We start from the raw sequence: 21,950 nt of genomic DNA, 5'->3' as shown, positions 1-21,950 counted from the left end.
TTGCACTGTGCAATCATGTTGACACCCTGTTTTGTGTTCAGTCAAGCTAGCCTACTGCAGTCCAGTCCAACCCCCTCACGCTCGGCGGGTAGGAATTCGTGGCTCTACACCAGAAACTATACTTCGTCTCACAAGATATCTGCAGCACTGCGAAAAGCAGAGGAGCCCTTTCAATTGTGCTCCTAAGTGCCTCTCGCCCGTGCGCACTATAATAGAGAACTGTGCTCCTGCGGTCACCCCCGCCAATTTGGGGGGGCGAGAGGCGCCTAGGAGCACAATTGCCTATTGTACGCGTGATCCTGGTTGGACCGGTTGGGGTGCCTCTGCCTTTCGCTGTGCTGCATCTTGTGAGACCAAGTATAGACAAGAGAGGGAAGGCTCTTGTCCCAATGTCGGGGCGCGTATTGTTCGAAGTAGTGGTGCAGTGGGGTGAAGAGGGGAGTTCAATGGGGCAGCCCATGCTGCGCAGGACGGGGACAAAAGCCCTCCCCTTCTGTGCCTGGACACTGCTGTGGAGCCACAAAAACCTTTGAAAGTCGGCGCAGCAACATAAGAAAAGCCTTCAGGCAGCGCAAGTCGACAGGGCTGGGTGGTTGGGTACTCAATTCCTCAGTCATGGATTAGTGGCGTAGCCTGGTGGCAGAATCTGAACTACTTCCAAGATGGCGACCGTGGAACCGCCACCTTAAGTGATTGCTCATGCTTTCCAATGTATGCCAATCCTTCGTTTACCCATAGCCCCAGATATTTATATTGCTACTCTAGGTATTTCAAGGCCTTGTATTTTAAGACCCTGATCAGTTGAGCCGTTGAAAATCATCAGACCCGACTTAACTGCGCTGAAACTGAAGCCAGAGCGTCCCCTTCGTCTCCGCAATATAGTTAACTAGAGTTTGCAATTCTTCCAGACTCTCAGCTAGGAGCACAATATCGTCTGCATACATCAAACCGGGGAGGCGCTGCTCTACCGCCTTTCCACCTAATCTATATGACAGGTTAAAACCTAGGTTACTGTCTTGTATCCTCCGTGCATACATCAAACCGGGGAGGCGCTGCTCTACCGCCTTTCCACCTAATCTATATGACAGGTTAAAACCTAGGTTACTGTCTTGTATCCTCCGTTCCAGGTTTATCATATAAAGCATGAACAGCACCGGTGATAGAGGACAGCCTTGTCTTAATCCTTTGCATACTTTGACATCCTCCGTACTTCTTATCCCTTCCCACTTAATTTCTACTTTGTTATCCCGGTATATTTCCTGTAGGAACTCTATTATCTCATAACCGATACCTTCTTCTTTTAATATGTTCCACAGGAGTTCCCTGCTTACGTTGTCGTACGCCCCGTTTATGTCCAGGAAGGCCAAATACAAAGGTCTATTTTCCACTCTAGATATTTCGATGCATTGGGTAAGCACGAACAGGCTATCATCTAAGCGCCTACCATTTCTAAAGCCGTTCTGAAGTTCTCCGAGTATCTTGTTACTTTCAACCCATGCTTGCACCTTTAATTTCACCGCCTGCATGGCTAACCTGTACATTACAGATGTTATGGTAATCGGCCTGTATGATTTTATGTGCATCCTTTCTCCTTTCCCTTTATAAATCAAATTCATTTTACTCTGCCGCCAGCTGTCCGGAATTTGCTTATTGCTTACATCCCTGTTGCACGTCGCGTCCTCTCGCGGAAGTCAGTGGCTGTCATCGCAAAAGCGGCCGCGGTCATCACACTGCTCAAAATTCAGCTCCGCCTCGCAACGTGGCACATGTTGCCGAATGGGAACAGCGCTCAAAGCACGCATCGGCCAATGGCAAAATGCGCTTTGAATCACGTGGGATGAAATAACCCAATCACGTCTTATGTGGCTCGCTGCGGCCTGCCTTGCAGTGTCAGTTCTCTGGACGGTGTGCGAGCGTGCGTGTGGTGAGCCGGTGTTGCACCTGTTATTCAACGACAGCAGATACGCTTGGCGCTGCATAGTCAAGGTGAGCTGTTGTCGCGTTCTTGCTTTGCCTCACGGCCACCGAGTGCGTGCGACATGCATTTCTAGCTCCACGTTGGCGGCCCAAATGTCAGTGACGGGTCACTTGGAGCGCTTAGGCCTAGACATGTATTGCGGATGGGCCGATTGAGGTGCGATCAACGAGAGCCGATGAGCTTAACTGGCAGAGCAGCCCCCGTGCCTCGTCTTCGTAACGGGGACCAGTGTGTGGGACGCCCCTTTTCTCATTGCGAGCTGTTAACGGGTGGTGCTGACAACTTCGCGGTTAAGTGCAAACACAGCGACGTCGTAGTAGCTTCGTATGTGCTGGTAAGACTGATGTTTCGGCTTGTGCGCTGCTACGGTGTTGGCGTGGCGACTTGACAACTTATCCATCGCTGCGCCCATTCTAGTTTCGAAGGCCTTCTGGTTTTCGCCCCGTTTTTGACGGTCAGATAGCCCTCGAGTGCTGGGCGCAGTGTTTTGCGGGCTTGCCTTCGTCAGCTGTTGTGGAACGAACGCCCGTATTTTCGCTTCCCAATTGGCAGGCGTTCGTTGGTGGTTTCGGACGTTTTTCCCGTGTTTCAGCGCTGTTTTCAGCAGCAGTAGTGGCGCACCGCGTGGGACTGACGTCTGCAACGGATGGAGACTATTACTGCAAGCCGGCTCTTCCCCTCCCACCTCGCCACTTTGAGGAGCGCTCTTGCGTTTCCTGGCGCATGCGTCTGCTGCCTTTAAAATTGCATAAAACATTGAATAGGAACGGGCTCGTTTAATTGGCCAACATCGGACGTTTTCCGAGCTGGGAATTAAGGTGTGTGGGGCTTACGAAATCGCCGAGCAAACGCAGCAGCAGTACGCAAAAGAAAACATTGTTCGAGGGCGTACTGCAGTGGTCTTACTACTGTCCGCGCACGCCGGCATGACGAGCGGCTTTCAAATTACGGGGTAGGGCCATAATTGCGGGCGCATTTTGCTATCCGAGTGAACTTCCGTCCATCCTGTTCGGTCACCGCGTGTACTATGGTTGCCCCGCTGTTTTGTGCCCTGGTTGGCCGCCACGTCAACGGCGGCACGTGTGCGCGGTTGACAGTGTGGGCAGGACACGACTTGTGTTTGAACTCAGAAAATGCTGCTAAAAAAAAAAAAATATATATATATATATATATATATATATATATATATATAATTTAATTTTCCGAAAATAAGAAGTAAACGCATTACGAATTCCTGCTTAGCTTCAGCTGCTATTTGGGGCTGTCCCATGTTTTTTTTCTCCCTCTTTTGTCTTGTGGATGATTGTTTCCTTGTGGAGGGCATGAACCATAAACAGTTTATCTCTTCAGTAAGGAGGGCTTGCTGTTATCAGCTTTTCAAAAGCTCTTACCAGCACCATGAGTCAAAAGTAAAAACATTGCTACAGCTGGAATGTCAGCTGCAGTATTGTCTGTGGTGGAACCAGAAATCGCTGGTTAGAGGTTGCAATATGTCACTGCTACCAGTGGTACAAAAATTGATATGTGGTGAAGTAACCATGAGATCTGTGCCTGCATGGTGAAAATTCCTTTACTGAGCTGCTTTCATGCATTCTGTGGGAATGAAGTGTATGACCTTGCTGTTTTTAGCAGCAAATTTGAAGTTGTGAACGCTGATTTGGTAGCCCAATTTTTCACTGTCATTATTTATTTATTTATTCATTCAGGTTACCCCTAAAGGCCCTCCAAAGGAGCCCTGTATACATCAACTCGACAGAGTCAGGTCGAGTCAGTCTGTCTAGTAAAAAGTCAATTGTTGAGTTCACGTCTATGCATTCGGATAGAGTAAAATAGGAGGCGGAGAGCGTTGAGTTAACTCGCTTGACCTGCTTATTAAAAGCATGTAGACGCTGCCGACTCGGAGTCGAGTTATGGATACCTCTGGGATCAAAAAGTTTCCATTGCGGCCGAGAGCTTTGCAAAGTTCAGTAGTACTTGCGAGCGGGCTTGTTTGCTAATCCTTCCTTCTGAATTTCTTCGCATTTTTTCTGAATCTTTTGTTTTCTTCTTCTTATTGTAACCCTACGTTTTTTGTGATGCATTCTTCTTCATATCACAAATAACAGCCAGTTGGTAGTGAGCGCATCATCGGTGTGAGTGTCTTGATTTAATTCTCTTGTGCATATGTATTGTTTGTGTATAACCATGCAGCGCCAGAGGTCTTCGGAGTTGCAAAGTTGAATGTTTTCTAACTTTCGTGAACAATAAAAAATGATAATCGAAGCTCTTAATAGTAAAAGGTAACGAAATCGAACACAGCTGCAGAGGCTTGCACATTAACTTCGAATTTCGATGCTAGGTGTCGCTGCTGTACTTACTTGCTCGAAGCGAGCTCATGTAGACACCAAGCAGGTCGAGCAGAGGTGACCTCGATTACTTGACACTGACTCGACCAACTCTGGACCTCTTCGCAGTTTGTATTCTTGGGAACAGTGCTTTTAAAAGCACCACAACTGTTTATCATATTCCAGCTTTAAAGTAGAATGGCTTGAAGTCTGTAAGGAATGCTTTTTGTCCGTTCTACGTGCACTTGGTATTTTACAGCTGTGCTTGAGAGACTTGGCGGGACTATGCTTGACAATGCTGTTTTGCTCGAAAGCAGCCCCATGTTGTTTCCAATTGCGGTGGACTGGTAAAGGTTGTTAGCAGGTGAAAGAGCAGCATGTGTTTCTATTTGCAACAAAAAACAAACACTATATAGAGAATGCTTGTTTGCAAAGTGCAATCCATGCAGGGGCTCCTTGTTCCTTTGCCTGCAACATTGCTTCTTGCATCTGGGCCATATAGTATGTTTCAGTTTGGTGTTCTCCATCATTATCTCGTGTAGGCGTTTTTCAAATATTGTCTCCTTGTGACGGCAGCGAAAGAGATTATTATGCCGGGCTAACGCTGTGGCTGGGAGTGAGGTGGTGCAGTTCAATAACATGAACTGGCACCTTGGTAATTGAGAAAATATGGGCATAGCAGGTTATTTGCAGATAATGCAGTTGGGGGGGTGGGGGGGGGCGAGACTGAACTACAGAGGCCTGACATAAATGGAATGGCCCCACAGTGGAATTGACAAACACAAGTAATGGAGCAACGGTAGACAGATAGCATTGTGTTAAGGACGCAATGCAGAGAAAAGATGGATGAACAGCAATTTCATAGCTTTATGGGCTATCAGCATAGCTTTGTAACAGTCGCAAAGTTTTACATCCATGGTTTACAGCGCTTAAACATAGACAGAGCTCAGAAAACAGAACAGACGACGGTGCTGAACTTGAACTTTATTTATTCTAGAATCACCGGTACATTGCTTATATACATAAAAACAGCACCGACTAGCAATGATTTTTGAACTTGGGGTAACAAAGAGTAACATGACAAGTGAAAGTAAAAACCAAGATAGAAAGACGAAACCCAAACGAGGTGAGAACAAGAAAGTCGTCATTTTTAAGCCGCCATCACGTGGAACAGCTTAGTAATTTGATTTCCATGAATTGATCTGAGCACTAAAATCATGCACACACAAAGATCAAGCACGCTGCATGAAGGAAGACGTAGTGGCTGGAAGCTACAGAGGTGAAGGCAACTAAATGCATAAGGTGAAGCACACTAAAGAACTGAAAGAAAAGGCGCATGAGCAGCAAAGATAAGTCAACAGTTAGCATAGCTAAAGGATGAAGATGAGGTGCATAAAACTATGAATTCAGCAAAAGTAAGAATGCTAAAACAAAAAGCGAAAAAAACCGCACTAGGTCAAACAAATCCAGAAAAAAAGGCAGTCTCTTTTTCCGAGGATGAAATGGAGTGCTTATGCATTCATCCTTGAGCCTCAAAATCTCTGTGGCTTCCACTATTTCACATGTCAGCTTATCCGGTGCGTTTTTAACACTTGGCTTTTTTTCAACATTGGTTTTTTTTCAACTTCTTTGTGTCAGTTGCGACAGCGGACTGGCAGATTCCTGAGGAAGGTACCTGATAAGTCATTTTTATGTTTCATTAGCCTTTCATTGATGCGTTGGCCCGGCCTGTTGGACCACTGTATACCCTACGGCAAGGCAAAGGGATAGAGTAAACTCCCTCCGTGCATGCTGCTAAGGGTTTTTCTGTGCCGCATTGTGCAGCCTCTGTTTCTTTTGTGATGCGACAAAGCTATGTTGGACATTGGGGTACAGGAATGCATCTACTCCTACTTTCTTACCAAAGTTAAGGTTGTGGGAAATTTGGTTCGTGTAAATAACTGCAACCATTTGTATTGCCTGCATGCTTTAGGCAGTGATTTCTTTTTTTTTTTTGAGCTTGGTGCTGTTTAGCACTTTTTCTGTGACAGGAGAGAGGAGTTGTAACGGGTACTCTAATTGCATGAGCTGGCAAACCTTGTTTGACAAGCTTTCTTGCAGTTTATGCTCGCATGGCTTGTGCAAGGCATTAACAAGGGCAGATTGGATGTTTCTTTTGAGCAGCTTCGAGTGAGCAGAGTCGTATGGTAGAAAGGGCTTGTTGCCCCTTGGTTCAAATGCCCAGCACACGTGACTGTGTGTAAAGAGGATTCTTAGTTCCAGGTAGCGCAAGGAATCATTGTCTGGCATTTTGTGCGAGTGGAGCCAGGGTGCTCCTAACAACATTCAACTGCTGGGACTTCCTAAGGGAAGGCTTTTTGTCTAAGAAATCAATAATGAAGTGAAAAGTTTTTAAACGTGTGAGTTCTCTCATGCATGACACATCTGTCATGCATAGCTATGATGATGCAGGTCCCGTGCTTTGGGATGCAGCGTGAACCATTCCATTTTGCAAACATTGATTTTAGGTGCACAGAAAGTAATTCCAAGGAACCATCCACAGACGCCACACTCATTCTGGAAGGTCATGCCTCTGTTTGTCAATAGCGTAGCGAGCACAATTCAAGAGGGCATCTTGGGGTGTAGAATAAAATAAGTCTCAAATTTATAAAAAGGCACAGTAAGCTTTGTTTCTATTCGCATTCAGAAACCTAATCACTTCATCAGTGCTAGTTACCAGAAAGGGACCATCAGTAGAAATCACTTTCAGGTTGCTTTGCCAATGCATAGCGGCGTCTTTCAGCCAGGTACTTTTCTCCGAAATAATGCACAGAGGGCACCTGATCTTGTTTTTGCCATGAAGAACATTTCCAAACATGTGTTCTTTTTGCCTTCTATTGCATGAGACAATTTTTCGAAGTTGAATCTTTGACACAGATTTTTAGCTAAACTTCTTTGCTTGTTAGAGATGTTAGGACGTCTTTTAAAGGCTGACTGAATTGCTTCGGCAGCCTTGGACACTTGTTCAGATAAAATTCGGAAGTTAGCAGAGACAAATGATTCTCTTTCAAGTGAAAGCTTTTATTTTTTTAATGGAAATGTTGGTCTTTCAATATTGCATCACAATACATCTACACTGTCCATATTACATCTGCTTCCCCCAGAGGGGCAAGCCTAGAGACTTGCCTGACCATGGTCAGCAGGTCTGGCACGGACCTCTTAGGCTCCACAGCGAACTTTGGTCCGTGACCAAGAAATTGGGCAACATCCTCGGGGATTGATGTTGCATGTTCAACAAGGCGCACGGAGTTCCTGGCGGTGTTCTTCCTACACTCCGTTTCATACATCAGGTGCAACACAGTGAAAGCTACGCAAGTAGTCTGGGAGAAAAAAAAAATGGGAGGGTTGCGGAGGAGCAAAAACTCGACACGAATGAAAATGACAAACAAAACATACAAATTCACTGAATCTGATCTTTTCTCCCTAAAAAAGGGTGCTTTTTATGGAGTTGATGGCAAATTTAAGATGTATTAAGCTTGCAGACAAAGCAACTATTTCCTCTCGTCAAGAGCAGGCACTATTTTTCATCGCGGATGCGCGGAGCGCAAACAAGAGCTCTAGCTTTGGCAGTGTTGCACTTGATGTATGAAACTGAGTATAGGAGGCACAAGTTCACGTAGACTTAGTAGTATTTGCTGCTGCAGGAATTCGGAGGTCTGGTCAGCCATGGCAGAAAGTTCACGTCACATCTTGATAGATGTTGGAAAAAGCAGAGCACGAGCAGCTGCAGGTGTTCTGGGTCAGACAAGCTTGATTCCGCCATTCTGAAACTGCAATCTTGAAGGGGCGGCATGGCCAGCACTGGGCTGGAAGCCGCCAAACAATGTCAGGAGTTCTGGGGGCAATATTTTGTGGAAAATGCAGAAACTGAACAATCTCACCCTGCAAGTGCTACTCACCTTCTGCGTTGAGTTATGTTAATTGTTGGCTTCGTCTTTGTTGATCATGTGCCTTTTCTTTGCTTTTTGGTGCGCTTTGCCTTGTGCGTTTATCCATGTTGTTACCTTCGCCTCTGTTGCCCGTCTTTTTTTTGCTTCTATTGCTCATTTTTTTCCTGCCACTACGTCTTCCTTTATTCACTGTGCTTGTGTGTAGGTATGGTCAGACCAGTTCGTAGGAGTTCTTTAGTTCAAATTACTCCGCTGGTCCACATGTTAGCGGCTTCAAAATGACTTGCCTATCTTGCTCTCACCTTGTCTGGGTTTTGTCTCTTCCAGTTTTATATTTTTGGTTTTTGCTTTTTCTCTTGTCATGTTACTTTTTTGCTGCCACGAGCGTCAGCAATCGCCACTAGTCGGTGCTGTTTATGGGTACATAAGCAGAGTATTGGTGATTCTAGAATGAATTTCAGCACCTGTGTCATCATTTTTTGTTTTCAGTGCTCTGTCCATGTGATTGGGGCTGTCAACCATGGATCAACATCAACTAGCCCGACAGATTGTCCTATTAGAGCACTGTGCAATCAACTGTAGTGCGAACCCTTTTTGCATTGACAGTCGCATGCAGGCACCATTCTTTTTATTATTGGGCCCTAGCCTGTTTATCGCTTTATTTACTTTGTCACCGTAGCTCAAGTGCCTGCATGCTCATTGACAGACAAAAATCTTTTCCTTTCTGTTGTGTTTGCGCGTCGTCAATGTAGCAAAGACGTATGCGGTACTGTTAACTGTTTTAAACACTCAAGAGGGTGCAACCAGCGTCGGCCGAGGCGAAAGCCGAACTGGTCGGTCGAAGAATGGAGGCCGAAGAATGGGGATGGGACTTGCTTCCCAGAACTAAAGGAGGGCAAGGGAGCCCATCTTGGGGGGTGTCCCGCTGGGCGCAGACGGGGCAGGTTCTCGAGGTGACGCTCAGAGAGGGGAGCAAGGGTCCGTCAAGTAAGGCGCACTGCTTTAGTCCCACTGGAGGACACAGCACTTCATACTTCCTTCCCCCTTAAAAAATTGCCTGATAGTGTGCAGGGGGTTCGCCCCGCTATGGTTGCATTGGCATCGCACCGAAACTGGCACAATGCCTGCAGCGTTCTCAATGCCGCAACTGTTACCGCCATGGAAGAGGTTGTCATCGTGATAGCTCTGACCAACCCCTTCACCAAAGTAGTCGTTAGCGATTCTCAACAAGCAATTTGCAACTTCGGTGCAGGTCGTGTATCCAGACAGGTGCACACTATCCTCTGATCTCTCCCCTTACAGTCTACACCTAGTCTTCTCATATGGGCCCCAGCCCATGAGGCATTCAGCAGGAACGCACAGGCGCATGCTCTAGCCCGAGAACTCAGCTACTGGGCAGAGCGCCCTCCTCAGCCTGCTGCTTCATCTGACACCCCCCCAAGGCAGTCATTCTTGCCTTGTTACGTACACTGACATCCTCCAACATTATCGGTTCGAACGGTTTCTATACCCCCCAGCACATCGGGAACTATCCTGGCGAGAGGCCGTCCATTGGCGCAAAATACAAGCAGGAACTTTTCCAAACCCATGGCCATATAACAAACTTTTCCCAAATCTTATTGCACTTACATGCAAACATTGCTCACAACCGGCCACATTCATTCACATGATGTGGATATGTACACAACACAGACAATTCAGCTACAATGGATGCGTGGGAGTCCCTCCTTCGTACCCCGAGCTCGCCCAATTGTGCCAGCTCATTTTGCGCGCATTAGAGGCTGCAGAGTCCCAAGGGATCCCTGCTGACCTCCTCTAATTAGTACAACCAGTCTTTTGGCTGGTTCCCCTATTTTTGGGAGTAAATAAAGTTTATCATCATCGGCAAAGACGTGTGGAAACGCGCTGGCTCTGTTGCGCACAGGGAAGGACCACTTGTAGGCTGGTTGTCCGCTGTACTTTCTAGGTCTGCCCTGGCCCAGTCTTTTTTTCTGAGGAGAGATCGCAGGCTATGTGCAGATGTCTTCACTGCTGCCGGACTGCTCTCGGAAGGCACCGTAAATTCACGCAGCTACTTGAGGTGTCGGTGTGTCACTGTTCTATGTATGTTGACGAGCCAAGAGCGCAGGCCTATGCGTGTCACAATCGTAGCTTCTTCCCAGCGTGTCTTTCTGAGAAACTGGCGGTCGAGGACACGCTGCCCTTCAACAAGCTTCCTGTAGCGCGGAATCTGCTTTTCTTCCCTGGTGGTTTCTGGCTCGGGAAGGATAGCTGTGAACTGTTCGCATTTCGCGCTCAAACATCATCTCGGTTGTCTGACCTGTTGTGTTGTGAACCGTTGTGTGCTGCTTGAAGAGAAAACGCGCGAGGCGACTCTGCAGAGACCCTGTCTGGTCTCTTTCAAGGGCATGTTTTATCTCGGCCACATATTGCTTGACTTGTCCGTTTGTCGCTGGGTGGTAGGGGGCTGACGTGACTGAGATCCTATTGTCGTGATAAAACTTGAGAATCTCTGCAGACAGAAAAGGTGTTCCGTTGTCTGACACTACTTTGCAAGGAATTCCGAACGTTGCGAACAGTGATTGGAGGTTGTCAATGACTGATGCCGAAGTCGTCTGTCTCATTTCCCTTATCTCGAGGCACTTTGTGTAGGCATCTAAGACCACAAAGGCCTTCAATTGGGCCTGCAAAATCAATGTGCAGGATGTGCCAAAGTGTGTGTGGCTTTTCCCATTCTGGGAGAGGAGCTTTCGGTGGATTGCTTCGGCTGCTTTGGCAAGGCTTGCAATTTCGGACTGTCGTTTCAATGTTATGGTCAATGTCAGGCCACCACATGTAAGTTCTTGCCCAAGTTTTCATGGCAACGACGCCCCTGTGTCCGGTGTGGATGAGACATAGCTTGTGCGCGTAGTCCCATTTCGGTAGACCTGATCGTAGTCGTTCGCTGAGAGCTTGATGCACAGTGTCATTTGCGGGGACATCGGTGGCATAGGTTTTCGTGGCCCCGAATTGCCGGCAATGTACTGGTGAAAGTGTGTCGCTGCATAGACGATGGCCCTTCCTTGTTCAGTTGTGCATAGTTTCACATCCCATCTACCACACCACTGTAAAGCCTGCGTTGGAAAAGACTAGAACTTGTGCCAAGCAAAGCTGAAGGAGACAAAAATCCTAGATAGGAGTAGGGATAAGATAGCCCGGGAACTGCAGGAAGCATTTTATATTAGTGAAAAAAGCAGTGATTGTGTAAGCACACCATCTATTGCAATGTATAGTAACGAAAGGGTGTTTTTAGATAAGCACGTGTGTGCCTAGATTTTCTGTGCAGTTTAATTTTATATCCCTCGCATGCATGATATTGGTTCCTTCTAGGTTTTAATTTTTATTTTCTTAAAGACCCCTTTTGAGGGGCATTACATAAGGGGTGGGTACAAATTTTGGATGTGATAGTACAAAGATAGTACAAGTTAAGGTGATAGGATTATTGGATTAGCTCACAGTTCAGATTCTGAGCGCTTACTTGTGATCCTGCGTTTGTGACAGTGAAGGGAAACTTGGAGAAGTCAGGCACATTATCCGCATACTCCTTCCAGCCTGCAGCACGTGGTCGCGCACTGTTCCCTCGTGTGTCAACAGACGGACTGTCTCCACTGCCGCCGTCGTCTTCATCACTCTCTTCTGTCGAATTGCTGTCATCACTATCTGATGGAGGCACGTAGTTCTCTTCTTCGCTGAAATCATCGTCACTGTCACTAAATGCACCACCGTAAAACGCACGCGGTGAAAACGTGGCCATGCTTCTCAGCGAACCGACCGAACATGCGGTGTCGCGCGGAGGAAAGCTCTGGTATCCAGGAGCAGTGCTGAACATTGTGCTGCACCCTGGTGCAAAAAAAGTAAACTTCAAAAAACATAGTTTTATTGACACTCAAGAGATGGCGCATCATGTAGAAAAAAATTCAGATGGATTGCAGTAAGAAAAGCCGCGAAATTTAAACCACGAACACCCCTGTCGGGCACCCCGACAACGGACCGCAAAGGGTTAACGTGCGCTGACATCGCACAGCACATAGACGCCGCTTCGTTTCACCTCCATCGAAACACAGCCGCCGTGGTCGGGATCGAACCCGGGTACTCCTCCGGCACAGTAGTCGGATGTCTTACCACTGCACCACCCTGGCAGGGCTTAGGTAGATGGAGCTACTGATTTCGAAAATCACATTTTCTAAAAAGTGATTTCTTCGTGATGTTTTGTTCCTTAAGAGCCCTGTCTCCCTTTAACAAGTTTGGAACCAACTACCCTTCATGGCCGATGCGTGCCCACCTGTGATCGAATTCCAGTGGTGACAATATTATTTTATTGAAATGCATATTTTTTCAAACACTGTTCGCAGTTTTGGGGTACAGTTACTGCTTTTGTAAAGAGCTTGAATGATCTCATGCGCCATCACGTAAAACATTTTCTCCTGATTTTTTCTTTTTTTTTCTTTTCGGGAATGAACACTGCGCAGTTCTTGAAATGTACTGTTTACTGTTGTGCTGCTCCAGTATGGTTTTACTCAAAACCTGTTATTGAAATTACTAATACTTGAAGATGTGGTTCCGGAAAGGTTGAATCTATGCTGGCCGTCATTTTGTCGAATTCTTCCAATGCAGAGTGCCATTTTTACATGATAGTTAAGATCTTTGAAAATCTTTTATTCTTCATAATTTTCACCGCTGGCAGCATGCACAGACAAGCAAAAGGTATGGTTATAGTGTGTTGGTGGGGGAGAAGAGGAAATACTGCCATGAGAACTGAAACTGATCATAAATTTTGTGGGGACTCGTAATCCCATGCCCCCATTATAACGGGCCGCGCGTAGTTGACACTCGTGATTACGTGCGCTCTTGGGGAGGACCGCGAGGAGAGGGCACACTGGCCACCCTCCCAGGCTCCCGCGGCGACACCGCACGGGTTTCCTTCTCTCCTACCGGCATACCCGGGAAGCCTCCTCTCCCCGAGCCGAGGTGAGAAGTGCGTCTGTTGCAGCTCCCTCGGTGTCTTTTGACTGTTGGGCGTGCACGCGCACGGATCAGCATTCCCGTCGGGTGACCGCCGCCTTCACCCTCTGCTCCCGGTTCAGCGTGCACTTACTGCCGCGGGCCGTGAGCACGAAGCCGCACGCAGGTGAGCAGACTACCTCTCGCTCCTTGTGCGTGCTTCTCCCTTAGGTGGTTTGATTTCACCCCCGTACGCGGCGTTCGCTCGCTACACGGTGAATGTTCTCGAGTGTATTTTCCTTGCCGTTACTCGAGCACAATAAACTGTTTGAGTACGTAACTCGGTGTCTGTCCCCTCTGGCTCGAACCCGCCGCAGTAGCGACTTCTCGCACCGCGGGTTGGGGGTCACAGCTCTGTCTGTTAGGGCTAGAAGGCGACTGTAGCGTCTAGCCCCCGTGGCGCATTCTTGCGAGTGGTTCAGTGGAGGTCTTTCTTTTAGTGTGTAAATGGTGGAAACATATAGGATCGATGCCGTGCCCGCTGTTAATTTGGCAGCCATGACATGAAGAGAAGGTACACAACACTGGCGTTAACTTCCAACTGAAAGAAACTAAGGCTACCAAGGCGAAACATGACAAAGACTAACAGGCACATGCATCCAGAAAACCAGTGAAAAAAATAACGAAAACCGCTCAGTGATGAATGTTCCTTAGCAATGCCAACTCACGTTTGGGCACGGAGATAGACGGCTTGCTGACACATTTATCATCCAAAGCAGCAATCAGTGCAGCTTCTATAATCTCACATTTCGCCTTGGTCGCCTTAGGTTCTATCAGTTGCAAGTTAGCGTCTGTGTTGTGTACCTTCTCTGTGTCCGTCGTCCTTTTGCGCTACACACTCATGTCATGGATCACTGTTACCGACTAGCCCTTGTGAATTTGGCAGCATTGCCAAAGCAGACTTTTCATGTCATTTGGTGCATCACCATGATGCAGTGGTGGTCTGAGGTGAACCGGAGATGTCTGTGCTTTATGAAGTGGTTGCATGGCTGGTCACAAGAGGCCCAGAAACAATGCAACTAAACAGAAATAATTGCTGAGAAGAATATCTGGCTGCAGCTGTTGAAATCTGATATGTACATTTGTTCAGTGTAATTTTTGTAATGAAGTGTTTTTTTTTTACGCAAGCCAATTTAATCTTTTGCCAAGTGTGGTGTGTTGGGGTTGAATCCGTAAGGATGGCACTGTTAGAACAGGACTGGTCTCATCTACATTTGTATGGATCACGATGTGCTTCCCTCTGTTGTTTTCCTCTTCTCTCCTTGAGTGTGTGCAGGTTCCGGGCTTCGGGTTTTAGGTGACGCAGCTGGTGAGGTTGAACTCTGCTGAGTATGTTACGTCATCTATGACTGTTGCTAAACACTGCATTTCCCTCTTCTGTAATCATCTATCCATTGATTAGCGCCACTCAGCTGCGTACCCCTGGAGACATGTTGGCATCTCATTTCTTCTTATTCTTGCTCGCATTCTTGATCCGGATGCCTGCAAAGGAACATTTCCTGTCTCGGCTGCAGGTGCGTTTTTTTTTCTGTTTTGTGACATATGCCACACCACTCTCTGGCTTGCCATCTGGTCCTCCTTTGATAGGAAAAGCCAAGCTGGCCTAATCATATGCTGTCTGCTTTTTGACGTTTGTTGGGGTGGTAAATCTTTTTGGAACTGACGACCTTGTTGTGATTCGCCAGCCTAGTCTTGACGCTGTGGTGGCTGTCCCTTGCACATGTGTTACTGCGTCTATGACCCCTTTCCCAAGCATTTCACCCCAGAAGAACACAGCACCACTGCACGGTATTTCAGTTGGCAGTGACGCTCTCTGGGGATCAGGAGAGCTTGGAAGCAGGCTTGTGGAGCAGGGTTGCTCTCGCAGCCGTTCAAGTGTTGCATCATGATATCCTTTGAGTCAGATAAGGGCACATTCTGAGTAGCGGTGAGCCTTATCCTGATTCCTGTGTGCCTGGTCTAGATTTGCGTTTTCCTTCCTTTTTTTTTTGTTTTGCAGTGGAAAGATTATGCGTTGGCAAGAAGGGCTTGGGGTACGTTGCCTTCGTGCTTATCAAGTCGAGACTAGGGACTTGCTTTGGCCACATCTCGGTGTCTCAAATTCTTGGAACTACTGGCTTGGTTGACTGAATCGGAATAGAAAAAATAATTGGGGAAATAATTGGTGACTGTTTTAGCCGGTTGGTTTTTAGAAGTCCGTTGATTGAGCAAGACAGGGTCAGGCAAGAGCAGGTGTTGCGACTTCGAGTGTAACATTTCTTCTTCTTCTTCTTTTTTTTTTTTCAGATCCCTTCTATTTCCTTGCAGTACACTTGTCCATTGTCCCCGTTTTCAGTGCGGATTTTGCAGACACAACACAGCCTAATGGCCTTGTAGGGAAGGAAAGGTGCAATATCAGTCTCACTTTCTTTGTGGACACTTGAACCAGACCCCGACGCCTAATCTGTAAATTGGTTTACAGAGAGGGCAGGCGCAGCACCAGACTTTCATTGCACACACACTTCTGGGCCTGTATTCAGAGTTAGTGTCGTAATCGAACTGTCACTATCTCACTTGACCTCGAGCCATCTCATTGGTTGAAACGGCGGAACCGGTCGTTGCCACTACGAAACCACAAGAGGGGGAAGCATCATGTTCCGGCATTTTCACGCATGAGATGACTCGAGGCCGGGGAGATAGCGACGCTATTGATAACGATGCAAACTCTGAATGCGAGCCCTGGCTTCAGTTTTTGAAGACTCATTTAGGCTACACATCATAGCTTAGTGCTTTCACATTAGAATTGCTCTGCCGTACCCCCTTGATATACAGGGTGTCCCATTTGATGTCAGCAGTTGGAACATAAAGCCCGAAGATGCCAAGTTTCAATTCCTTATCTGTGTCGCAGCTGTCTTTTAGATGTGTTTGTGCTGGCACTCTGCTGTTATCTACTGTGAAAATGAGTGCTTGCAACACACCAGGAACTTCCTGCATCTGATCCTGGTTCTAGGCACATGGAGTCCTGCCTAAATCAAAACTTCTATGGATTGGTTGCAAAGTATGTTTGAGGCACTTGTTCGCTCAGGGGTTTTATTGCAACATCTTCACCTGCCCTCTGCTTGGCATATCTTGCATCATTGCCATGCGCAGTGTCTTTTAGCACCAGTGAGCTCTGTCCTGCTTGTTTACCTTGTCGATGTGGACGAATCCTTGAAGGTGCGCAAGTTGCAGCTGTTAGTACCAAAGCCAAGCTTGGTGTCACCAGCTTTGCTGAGGACGCTCGCTGCCATTCTGCAGTACTTAAGTACTTACGCTGTGGCTTTCTGCAGCATTCCTCTCTTATGTTCTCTGTTAAAGAAATATTTGAATTGGCTAGCAAGTTCAGTGTCCCAAACTTCCGGATAAGCTGCACAGTTGACACAAATAGGAAAAATGCATTGCAGAAATGCAGAAGCAAGGGCTGTTAGCTGGCTTTGCCTCCCCACCCCCCAAAGTATCTGTATAAAAAGGGGAAATTATAGGGAAACGTGTTTCTCATCTCGTACAGTGGGCCACACTTGCACCAAACCAGAAATGCTGTCTTGATATCAACTACGAAAATAGTGCCAAACAAACTCAACTAGCCCCCACAACAAAACCCTCGTACAACAAACTCGGTGCTCTGTAATTGGGCTGCGCGAAGCGAGATGGAACCTTGGTTGCAGCTGCCTTTTGATAATGTTAATGTCCGTTGAAGCCCACTTATAACAGTCATGGCCGTGTAGCTTTATGCGAGCACAAGATCAAGACTGGCCTGGCATACCAAAATAGTGAAGGTGACCGGGCCTCAACATTTACTCGTGAAGGAAGCATAAGTGTGCGGCATAAGATGTGATAGAGCTGGGTGACATAAATGGAACATTGGGGAGTTTTGAATGCGAAGGCAGTTCAGAAAAGCCCACGCTTCGCACATATATCAGCACATTTGAGCTGCTATGCAGTACATGCAGAGTATGTGCCTCTCAGCAGGCTCACAGTAATTGACTCTGGTAACTCGTACTTTCAGTTGATTCAGACGGGGTCAGATATATTTTGCTGTATTTTAAGCCTGTTTGTAACACGGTTTCTCTTTAACTTTCCTAATTCAAACTCGCTCCAACATTACGCTGCCGACATGCAAGAGTGGCAGCGAAGGCCAGATATGCCAAGTTTGCAGTGCCATCCAATCGGTTACCACTGACTTGAAGCAGGGAGGGGGTTCTAGGTCCGAGTGGCACCCAGAGCAATCACAGGTACCATAGTTTCATTTTCTGCTCTTGGCAGTAGCAGCTGTCAGCAGCTCATCGGCAATCTAAGTCACGCTGCGTCTTGTGCTCTTATTGGCGCATTGGATGTTTTTTTTTTCTTTCTGGTGCAATTGTATGTGCACTCTCCTTGCATATAACAAGTTGGTTATGTGGTCTCCTCACTAGCAAGGAGGCTCCAGTGCTACTGTGCCATACCCGTAATGGGGAGACTGGGTTGGGCTCCTAGTGAAATCTTTATGGAGTGTCAGCAGCTGCTTTGCAACTGCATAGCAATCTGTCTGGGCAGCGGAAGAGCGAAACCTGTGAAACATTTGTTCAGCATTGTGTGAATATCCCTATAAATTGCACTTGCATCAGATGAGCCTGCATTTTACTCTGCGTAGGTGGTGTGGTGGGGGGATGGAGCTGGCCCTGTGTGCGGCGGCCATCTTTGTGGTGTCGGCGGTGACGGTGCTGCTGGTCTCCCTAGTGGGCACCCGCCAGAAGACGTACGAGGAGGCCCTCGCCGAGGCTCGCCAGCGCTCCCTCGAGGAGGATGCCGCCCTCCAGCAGGCCCGGCAGCACCATCGCCGGTGAGGGTGCTGCTTCCTGCTCTTTATCAGCACGGCATTAACTGCATTACTTCTGCAGTTGGTTGGCCGTATTAAGCAGTTCATATCGGCGACAATTGATTTTACTGCATTCAATATCACACTGTCCTCCCTGCATTGTATTTCTGCTATGACGTGAGCGTCTCAGCCCTAAAAGGTGTCCGGTTTGTCACTCCGCTATTATTGCACTTCCAGCCAGTCTTCATTCCATACAGTGTGCCTCTATTCTTCTAAGAGCCCCAGGATTCTCATCCCTCCACACCCTGTCATTGGCTGCACATTGTCCATCCCATGACTGGCACTTCGCAACCTGCTCGATATGCTGACTCCTATGAGGGCACGTGCGGCTCTGGAGGGACAGCGCCCCTCACCTCTGTGTCGTACGCTTGAGCTGGTATTCCGCATTCCAGGTCGAGTTAAAACCATGGCACTTTCTGCGCACCCACCGTAAATATGTTACATCAATATAGTTAAAAGATTCTATACCCGGGACAGCTTTGTGTTATACAGTGGAAGCTATGAGCGTGAGCCGCTAGCCAAGAGGCCTGCATCTTTTGCTTATGAGCGCATGAGAACAGTGTGGAAGCTGGCGTCTCGTGCGCGTAACTTCCACCGCAAAGCTGTATCCGACTTGAGGCTATTAACACTAATACGTTTTCTCAGAGCAGCAGTTTTTAGATTTATGCAATTCATGCAGAATCCCAGAGTGGCTCTTCTGGCATGTAGTTTTATTTTTTCTCTTCTGCCAGCTGTGTAACTTAGCACGATTTTTTCTGTAATGTACCTAGTAGCATCACAGTGCGAAGCTGTGCTACTTCCCACCAATTGAAAATAAAAAGTGCTCTTGGTACGCTTCTTTATTCAGGAACGCACAACTGATTGCTGATTATTTCAAGAGACATTCTACAAAAACTTTAAATAGACTATGACAGCACTCAAAAAGTTTGCTTGCACGACATAATTTATACCATATCGACCGGAATTGTGCTTCACTTTCTACACCCCACCCACTGCCCTTGAAGGGGGGCAGTGGGCTTACTCATCTGCTCCTCTTGATGCAGTCCTCGTCCCATCCAAAAGATGGCACCATAGGCAACTTCAGTGGTACTTGGTAAGAAGACAGCGCAAAAAAGACAACCACAGAAGAGGACACGATACAAAGAAAGCTACTATCAACTGATTTTATTTTTTCTGCTAGCCACATTTATATAAGTACATGAAGGAAAGAAGCCAACAGTCGGCGAGGCCAAGGAAAGCGTTGGGGATGGTACTTTTTTTTTTTTTTTTTTTAAATGTTTACTTGGATAATCACAGAGATTAGTAATGTAATCTGTTTAGGGGAAAGAAACATTAAAAAAAAAAAAAAAAAAAAACAACAAAGTACCATCCCCAACACTTTCCTTGGCCTCGCCGACTGTTGGCTTCTTTGCTTCATGTATTATAATGAGCACCCTCATTTCCCCTTAATTGATCTCCATTTATATAAGTAGTCATGTCACATGTCACACTTGGGCGGCGCCAGCTATCTTTGACTAATATAACAGATATGAATGGTTTTATCGCCTCTCAGTCCTTAAAGGCAGCTATTGTCAGAGACAGGTTACAACAAAGGAGGAAAATAGATATAAAAGAACCGCACCTGACATATGTGACTTACTTGGGTCACATTCATTTATTTACGTGCAAAGAACTACATTATCACTGCCTGCTTTTTTGTGTTGATCGCGTTCCGTATCACGCCCTGTTCCACAGTTTGCAAACACTCAACAAGGGCAAACCCACTGCTCTCAATAGCACCGCAGGTGCGGCACAGTAAATCCAAGGCAGCAAGCGCTTCTTGTGAAGTCGGAATGTTCTCATCGTCTGCAGGGTCAGCCTGAGCTTCATCTGCGGGATGTTCAGAGACTTCCGCAGCGATTTCAGTGTTCATCTGTACAGCTATGGTCACTGCGATGTCGTTGCCATCTGCAAAGCCTTCTACAGTCATTGTTGCGGGCATGTCACCAACAAGACTCGAAAAATCGTCTAGGCCTCATCGAGCGCGTGGAGCTCCGCTTCTGCTTCGTCGGGATTGTCCCCATCGTCAGTTAACCCTTTGAGGGTTTTTTCCGTAAATGTACGGTGGGGGTTTCCCGTCCCGCAAGGCTTTTGCCGTACCGGTACTGTTTCAGTCCTCTGTTTTAAATTCTGCGCCCTAATAACGATCCATGTTCTCTGGGACGTGCTGCCACCTCCTAGGACTTGCAAGAATCGCTTGAAATTTATTGCGCTGCCTTCTTGCGAAGATAAACAGCAGTGATTCCTAGCTGCAGCGTGTTAACCGGTCTGCGGCAATGCCCCCGCCCTATTGCGGTTTCGCCATGTGATCGCAACGGAGGCGCGAAACTTTTCTATCTTTTTGAAGAACAGCGTGACTTGAACAAGGACGGAAGGAAGCCATGTCCAAGTCACGCTGTTCTTTTTAAAAATGGCATACCAACTCGCCCAAGCATCAGTTCTAACTATTTTCTATCTTTATGGGTGCTTCCGTGCAGGGGATAAAGAGAACTGATACCTAGCTGCAGCTTGTGGCTCGGTCTGCAACAACGCCCTTGCATGGATTCGGTTGCCCCCCCCTCCCCTGTGATCGAAATGGAGCCGCGCAAAACTTATCTGTATGGCCACCCCAGTGCAGGTGCCGCAGAAACCGATTTCCATCTTTATTGGGGCTGCTGTTTATCATCGAGGCTCGCAAAGTATTCCTGAGGTTCTTGAGTTTGCAGTGTGGAGCAACATTGACACCAAAATATGGTTCCTAATACTTTTCTAAAACTTTTCCTTGACTTTACTCATATTGAACTTTCAAAATCTGCAATAAAGTAATTTCACCATCTGGGGAAAGTTTTTTTCAAAAAAATTCTACCCTCAAAGGGTTGATGCACGGGCCTCTGCTGGAACAAAACCTGCGTGCCGAAAGCAGTTTGCAATCGTTTCGTCTTTCACGCTGTCCCATGCCACTTTAAGCATTTGGATTGCTCCCAGCAAGTCGATCTTCAAGTCCTGCTTCATGCAAAGCTTTATGAGAATAGTGTCAATCAGTCTAGTCTTGTAAACTGCCTTGAAGGCCTGATTTTATCTCGAGCTTGGCCTTTAGGATCAGTGCTGCTCTTCTTTTCAAGTTCACCGTCGTCACAGCACTACGCACACCCGCGCAGCACACTTGACACTACCACCAACGCAGCCTCCACAGAATGCTACGATGGCCACGCCGGACGCCGTTACTAACAGAAAAAAGCAAAAGATGCAAAAGGGCAAAAGCAACATTCGATTGCGCTGCTGGTGAAGGGGTGCTGTCAGCGATTGTGAGATGCAAACAATTTCTTTGGCTGTCAACTCTCAATGCCGACGTGGCATCTGTGGTGCTGTCATCGCTTGCGAGGTAGTCCTGAATGTTTGCAGTGTCGCACAATACACTTGTAGGGTAATGAAGCCTGCTTCCTGCTATTAAAGTGAGGTAGTGCTTGACATCGCGAAATTCATTATATCCGTTTTATGCCGAACCGCGTTCGCAGTGGGAAGTTAAAAATGCATGTGTAAAAATGCATACAAAAATATTTCGGAAGAGTTCGATATATTCAATAATTCGTTATATGTGTGTTCGATATATCGAGGTTAGACTGTAGAGGGATCGCTAATGCTATGCCTTGCTTTCTTTTTGATGTGGAAAGCTTCGAGCAAGACTCTTGCTTTTGTTTTAAAACTCCTGCCCAGAACCTTTGCTTCTTTAAAGCCAGTTATGCACTTGCATGCCATAACATGCTTCACTAAGTTCGCAAGCTTGTCTT

General features: G+C 47.0%; 1 protein-coding gene across 5 annotated transcripts in view; it reads left to right on the top strand.

Annotated features, from left to right (window-relative positions):
- The first annotated feature begins 1,796 nt into the window (after positions 1-1,796).
- LOC146177893 (uncharacterized) overlaps positions 1,797-21,950 on the top strand; it is a 206,803-nt gene continuing 186,649 nt past the window's right edge. For 2 of the 5 annotated variants that reach the window (XM_084580635.1, XM_084580634.1), the window contains exons 1-2: positions 1,797-1,986; positions 17,920-18,108. In XM_084580635.1, coding sequence (XP_084436761.1) covers positions 17,936-18,108 — 173 coding nt within the window. In that variant the 5' untranslated portion in view covers positions 1,797-1,986; positions 17,920-17,935. The remainder of the gene's footprint in view (positions 1,987-17,919; positions 18,109-21,950) is intronic. The other 3 variants (XM_084580638.1, XM_084580637.1, XM_084580636.1) reach the window with 2 other exon arrangements.

Source organism: Amblyomma maculatum, chromosome 10, assembly GCF_055883805.1.
Source record: "Amblyomma maculatum isolate TAMU_Amacu chromosome 10, ASM5588380v1, whole genome shotgun sequence".
NCBI classification, from domain to species: Eukaryota; Metazoa; Arthropoda; class Arachnida; order Ixodida; family Ixodidae; genus Amblyomma; species Amblyomma maculatum.
Note: the sequence above shows the minus strand (reverse complement) of the source record. Positions and strands in the feature narration are given on the sequence as shown.